The 6,236-nt window shown below is 36.5% G+C and overlaps 1 protein-coding gene across 1 annotated transcript; it reads right to left on the minus strand.

Annotated features, from left to right (window-relative positions):
- Positions 1 to 464: 464 nt before the first annotated feature.
- LOC142640067 (putative receptor-like protein kinase At3g47110) lies at positions 465 to 6,031 on the minus strand. Its single transcript, XM_075814166.1, has 3 exons — positions 5,719 to 6,031; positions 3,871 to 4,308; positions 465 to 718 (listed from the first exon to the last, which is right to left on the minus strand). Exons 1-3 carry the CDS (start codon positions 6,029 to 6,031, stop codon positions 465 to 467), a joined length of 1,005 nt encoding a protein of 334 aa, XP_075670281.1.
- Positions 6,032 to 6,236: the final 205 nt, after the last annotated feature.

The following is a 6,236-nucleotide window of genomic DNA, read 5'->3' on the forward strand; positions in this document are numbered from 1 at the left end:
TTTAAGTGTTTGTTCACCAAATAACGAATTAAGTGATTGTTAACCCAGTGGGGTTGGCCAAGTGGTTGAGCACTTGGTCTCAAAGTGGCTGTCTGGGGTTTGACTAGGAGCTCCCTAGTTCAAGTCCCAAGAATACAAGACTTTGAAACAAACTCCCGTGATTTACCCGTTATGCCACCCGTCGCGAACAGTGATTAGTCTCTGGTTGAAAGCTTTGAGGATACACTGTGGGCAACCAAAAAAAAAATTAAGTGATTGTTCACAAATTGACTCTATTCATCACTCTTTTTGTTGTTTTTTTGAGAAATAGGTAAGTGTTGTTTTATTAATCAATCAAATCCAATTGGAATACATCATCCAAATCATTGGATATCTCTCTTCCACCCAAACATTAGTGTCAACAGATAAAACTGTTCTTCATACGAGGGTATGAGCTAGGTTGTTACCCCCTAACATGTTGAAAACTAACATAAACATTGAATCTCCTTAATCACATGGCCAAATAGTGTCAGGTTTGCCCCTCGGTTGATAACTGCTTGAACAACCCGCTGGCTATCTCCTTCAATAATCACAGAGAAGAGGCTCAGCTCCTTGGCAAAAGAAACTGCTCGATTGCAAGCTAAAGCTTCAGCAGCATCCACCAAGTGAGGCTCACGAATCTTTTGACTAAGTGCAGCAATTACTTCCCCCTCGCTATCACGTACAACAGCTCCAACCCCTGCTATTCCCAGATTGCCAAAGTAAGCTACATCAAAATTGGCTTTATACAGACCTGCTGGTGGAGGTTGCCAACGGACCGGACCTGCTCTACTATGTACTTGGGTGGGTGCTTGTGAATCGCAAAGTACTATGTCACCATATCCTTGGCCCGCTTGCTGACTTCATGGAGAGGCCATGATGGTTGCTTTTCTCTAAGCTTATTACGTCTCTGCCATAAACTCCAGGCAATTGTAGAGAACCAGGCCACATGGAACACCTATCCTCTGCCCACGACAGCTTCAAACAAATCCATGAATGATCAAAATTGTGTTTTATACATCAATGCAAAACTGATTTCGGATTTCCAAACTGCCTTAGCGGCTTAGCCTGATCACACAACCAAAGAGCATGCAAATTTGTTTCTAGATACTCATCACAGAGGGAGCACGTCTCATCTAAGGGATGTCGCTTGTGCAGGTTCTCTTTGCTGCTGTCAAGCCAGTTGTTTAGTTTGGGAGCAATCAAATAAAGTGAAGCTAATAATTAATGCAGTAATGCAACCCGATGATAAAACCCACCGCTACAAGGCATCGACTTTCTTTGCAAGACTTTGGAAAGAGACCTGTGAGTTAGAATTGTGAACTTCATACAACTTGTCAGGACACACCATGTATCTATCTTATCTTTGTTCATCAATGTGATTTTTCTTCTTTTATTTTCTTTCTCTTCAAGATTCCATTACTCCTAAATATGTAACTATTATCTAAGACATCTAATGTACTACATGAGTACTTTAGTTTTTATATTCTTGCATCTCACTTACGCGATATATATAAGAGATGCTATTTTTTTGTAAAAGAATTAGTGAATGAAAATATAATTTTCTTCTATTTGTGGGTTTCATTAGGGGTGGCAATTCGTGTTTGCGTGTCGGGTTCGTGTCGTGTCAAGTTATGAGTATTTGACTACATAGGTCAACACTAACCCGACCTGTTTATTAAACGGGTCAAGATTTCTCAACCCTAACACGACCCATTTATTAAACGGGTTAGTCGTGTCGACCTGTTTATCAGATTTTATCAAAATGAAAAATAAAAATTAATGAAAAAACAAACAAATAAATATTTTTAATATAAAATTCAGAACTAACGAGTAACTGCATCACAAATAATCATTCAAAATTAAAGCATATCCCAATATCACAAATAATCAATCACAATATGTCAAAGAAAATAAATCACAACAACTAATAAATTTATATACCTAGAGTTTGAAGGGTATATTGGTAAAATATCATTTAATTAAACGGGTCAGACGGGTCAAATAGGTTCTATGTGTTCAACACTAACCCAACCCATTTATTAAACGAGTTAGTCGTGTCAACCCGAATATGACACGAACCCGTTAAGCCTCAACCCATAACCTGCTAATTTCGTGTCGAGTCGTGTCGGGTTCGCGGGTCGTGTCAAATTTTGCCACCCCTAGGTTTCATTTAGCTCAATTGGTAAAATCTCTGATGGTTGTATAAGAGATCTAGGGTCAATCCTCGCCTACACCAAAAACTGATTGGTGTCTTGGTGTAATGATAAAAAGCTATCATCAGAAGCGGACGTCATAAGTTGAAACTTTCTCAACAAAAAAAAAAAAATTCTTCTATTTTAGTATAACCTTCCTTTCAGATAGCCTTTTGTGTTTGTGTAAAATTTAGATATAGTTTTTTAATTGTAATATCTTAAAAGCCCAATTAAAATCAAACAAATGGTTGTGGGTTCCCGTTAGCTCAATTGGTAAAGTCTCTGATAGTTGTATAAGAAATTTAGGGTTCAATCCCCGCCTACACCCAAAACTATTTAGTGTCTGATGATAAAAAAACTATTGTCAGGAGCGGACGTCATAGATTGAAACTCTCTCCAAAAAAAAAAATCAAACAAATGGTTACATTGACTAATGTTGCACAAATAATATAAGAATTTTACTTAATTTTTTTCTCCTTGGATACGTTCATGGTTTTTCAATTTCACATTGTTATCCAAATAACTGTCAATCTTTATCGCATTATTGGTTATTTGGAAACATATTTTACTGTGGTAAAATAACCGGAAATTGAATTTGATCATTTAATTCCTTAATGTGCAAAGTTGATTTAATTCATCTAAAATCAATCAACAGGTCTAAATTCTTCTTTCAATTTTCTTATTCCATTTTCTCCCTTTCATTTGGTTCAAATGCCTTAATAACTATGTTTGGAGTGCCAAGAGCTTTATATTCAGTGGCATTGCCTCCATCTTTTGTATGAGGAGAATCGGGTTCAAATCTCTTCCCTCATCTGTTGTAAACTATCAACTTATTTTAATAAAAAAAAACTATGATTGGAGAAACTTGGATGCATGCAAATTTAAATAAAAGCATGTCACCAATATTCCCAATACAAAAAGGCTTTCAGCAACTTTATAAATTATCAATAGAACACAAAACCCATACATGCACAACACAGTATACTTTTTATTTTTTAAGCTGAATAGTGAATTCATATACACCATACCAAAACTTGTGGTAGAAGTGTTCAATGCATTTGCACTATCAAAATACACATACACAAGTAGGATTGTCGTCTAAAAGAAGAAAATACCTTGAGGAAATCATTCCCTGAATGTTTCTACAAATGAGATTGAACTAGCACGGCATGGAATGACGCAAATACTCAACAGTGACATGAAAGAGGTTTCATTGATCTGTTTTGGTAGTTTCACGCTCTGCAGTCCAAGGAAAAAGCTAGTTATATTCGTTATTTCCAGGACTATATAAGCAAAAACAAAGAATGTACACACAAGAACTACAATTGCATATGCATGAAACCATTTAAATAAATGAATATGAAAGAACCATTCGTAAGGTTGTGGGTTTTAAAAGGTGCAAATGTTAGTCGGAAAATCTAATTTGACAATTAAGATCATTTATCAAAATAACCACACTAGCATTTATGCAGAATTAATAGGAATCAAAAGAAATATAACTTAATTGGTCAATTCATAACTCTTAGAATGGTCTCCAATAATTTTATGAGATAACTGATGACCGTCATTGATGATTTTATTATTTAGGCAAATTCAAATTTAAAAATATATAAAAGTACCTTAAACTTGGATTCTACCAAGTCCACCGGGAGTATACCAGAACCAAGAAAGGCTTTTTTGATCATATGCAGTTCGCTGGTAACTTCCTTCATCTTCATTCTTTCTTTTGGTGACTCTATTGAACAAGCGAGTCCAATCTCAAGCATTGAGACTAAGCACTTATGCACATTGGCATCCATTTGACACACGTTTGCAATACCTTGAGCTCCTTTGTCTACTTGAATTTCGTTGTCATTATTATCTTCTCTAGCTGCCACTATTGCTGTCGGCACAACATCAACTTCTCTTGGTAGAAGGATTGGGTCTACAATTTGAACAACTCTTTCTAGCAATCCTATCTTAGCAAAATTGTGGAGTTTGAGACCATCTTTAAACATTTCATCAGTTGGTCTCTTTTCTAGGAACATCTCCAGCAGTAATATTCCATAGCTATACACGTCCCCTTCTATCGATGCCTTATCACCCATGCCATACTCTACAAATTATGATTTGTAAGGAAATTTTGTAGTTGTGGTTCATAGTGATATTTGGAATTTAATGCAACTGAAATTTCATTTGATTCATAAAAAAAGCATAAAGAAATTGAAAACAAGAACATGAAGATAGAAGCCATCATTTCAAATTTTCAAGTTAGAAGCACTCACCATTTGTACAATAGAAAATTACTTTAGGGTTGTTGGAAGGAGTCAAGGAGGCAATATTGATGATTTATATGTAGCACGGTAAATATGGTTAATGGTTGGATTTGGATAATCTAGTCAAATTATTTTTTGTAATTGTTATGGACTTGTTGGACACCATAGGTATGAATGCCTTGGCAGCTTCCATGTTCAACTAAACTTATGGTTCTTGTAAGGACCTAAAAATTCACAAACTCGTTCAAAATCCCCCTGCTAGTTCCTGATCAAAGGTCCTTCTACAATATATTTCGTAGAGAGGGTCCAACAACAAAAAGTCCCCTCCATCCCTTTCAGCCCCTATTTATATAATTCGCTCCTATCATCCCAACCTTACACCTTGCCATCTATCAAGTTTTTCCTCCCGACACCTGTCTGTCGGTAACAGAACAAGACTCCAACTCTGCGTTATACACTGTTCAGGTCATATCTTCATTAATGCAACGGACAAAGCTAGTATCTTCTCATTAATGCGGCCAGAAAGGTTGGTGCCAGTCATTCAATGCAATCTCCTAGGTTACGCTGCCACCTTCAGATATGTGCAATACGTCCCTGATGTCACCAGTGTCCATGCCATCTCATCTTCGGGAATCTTCAGGTGAATTTCCCTATTGTTTTATATCATCTTATTTGCTACGTGTCAGCCTTCCCTTCCTCTGGTCCTCGGGCTTCTGGGTCCTCGGCACCTCACAGTTCTTATTCTTTTATTCAAGCAAATAATAATCAACGTAGTTCCTAACTTCTTATTGTTGTCCGTTACTTGAATTTTCTATTGACAACTTGTTCAGTACAAGACACATAAAAAATGTCACAAAACTATATATAGCACAGATCTGTTTTGTCTGTGACCAGCTCTACTTATTTTGCTATAAGAAATTGACAAGCTATCATCAGTCTTCACAAACATATGGTTTTGGGGAAATAAAATGCTTGAAAAACAAATATACGAAGCTTAGTCAATGGATAGTCAGCACTCAGTCTCAGCGCTGCTATTGGTGCAAATTGAGAGAGAGAGAGAGAGAGAGAGAGAGAGAGAGAGAGAGAGAGAGAGAGAGAGAGAGAGAGAGAGAGAGAGCGAGAGAGAGAGAGAGAGAGAGAGAATTTAAGTATCCTCTTTTGATAGTATTACAGTAATTGCCAAAAATAATACATCTGTAAAGATGTTTAAGCCTTTAAGGATATAGCTAGAAGAATTGTAAAGATATTACCTGAAGCAGCATAACCAATTGTTCCCTTTATTCCAATTGTACTAGTTTGCTTTTCAGAAAAATCATCAACAGTTGAGAGGAGCTTTGCTAAGCCAATATCGCTTACATGAGCAACCATGTCTTTGTCAAGGAGAACATTGCTTGGCTTTAAATCACAATGAATAATTGGTTGTACAGAATAATTGTGAAGATAATCTATTGCAAAAGTCACATCCAATGCAACATTTATTCTTTGAAGAAGGCTCAAGTTCTTTGATTGATTTTCGTTGTCTAGTTCAGGATGCAGCCAAATATCTAAGCTCCCATTTGCCATGAATTCAAAGACTAGAGCTTTGAATTGATTCCCACTATAATCTGTGCTAGAGCAACATGTTAATATCTTAACAAGATTCCGATGCCAAATAATTCATAATGCATTGCATTCGGCCATAAAACTTTTGAAAGCTCCCTTGTGTTGAAGGTTACGGACCTTTATTTGTGTTGAAGGTTACGGACCTTTATAGCAGCTAGTTTTTCTT

This window comes from Castanea sativa, chromosome 6, assembly GCF_040712315.1.
Source record: "Castanea sativa cultivar Marrone di Chiusa Pesio chromosome 6, ASM4071231v1".
Lineage (NCBI taxonomy): Eukaryota > Viridiplantae > Streptophyta > Magnoliopsida > Fagales > Fagaceae > Castanea > Castanea sativa.

Coding starts and splice junctions, on each gene's coding strand:
- LOC142640067 (XM_075814166.1), bottom strand. CDS start 6,031: ATGGCAAATGGGAGCTTAGATATTTGGCTGCATCCTGAACTAGACAAC. Junction 4,309..5,718: donor AATTGGTTATGCTGCTTCAG/GTAATATCTTTA, acceptor CATAATTTGTAG/AGTATGGCATGGGTGATAAG. Junction 719..3,870: donor AAAAGCCTTTCTTGGTTCTG/GTATACTCCCGG, acceptor TGGGAATAGCAG/GGGTTGGAGCTGTTGTACGT.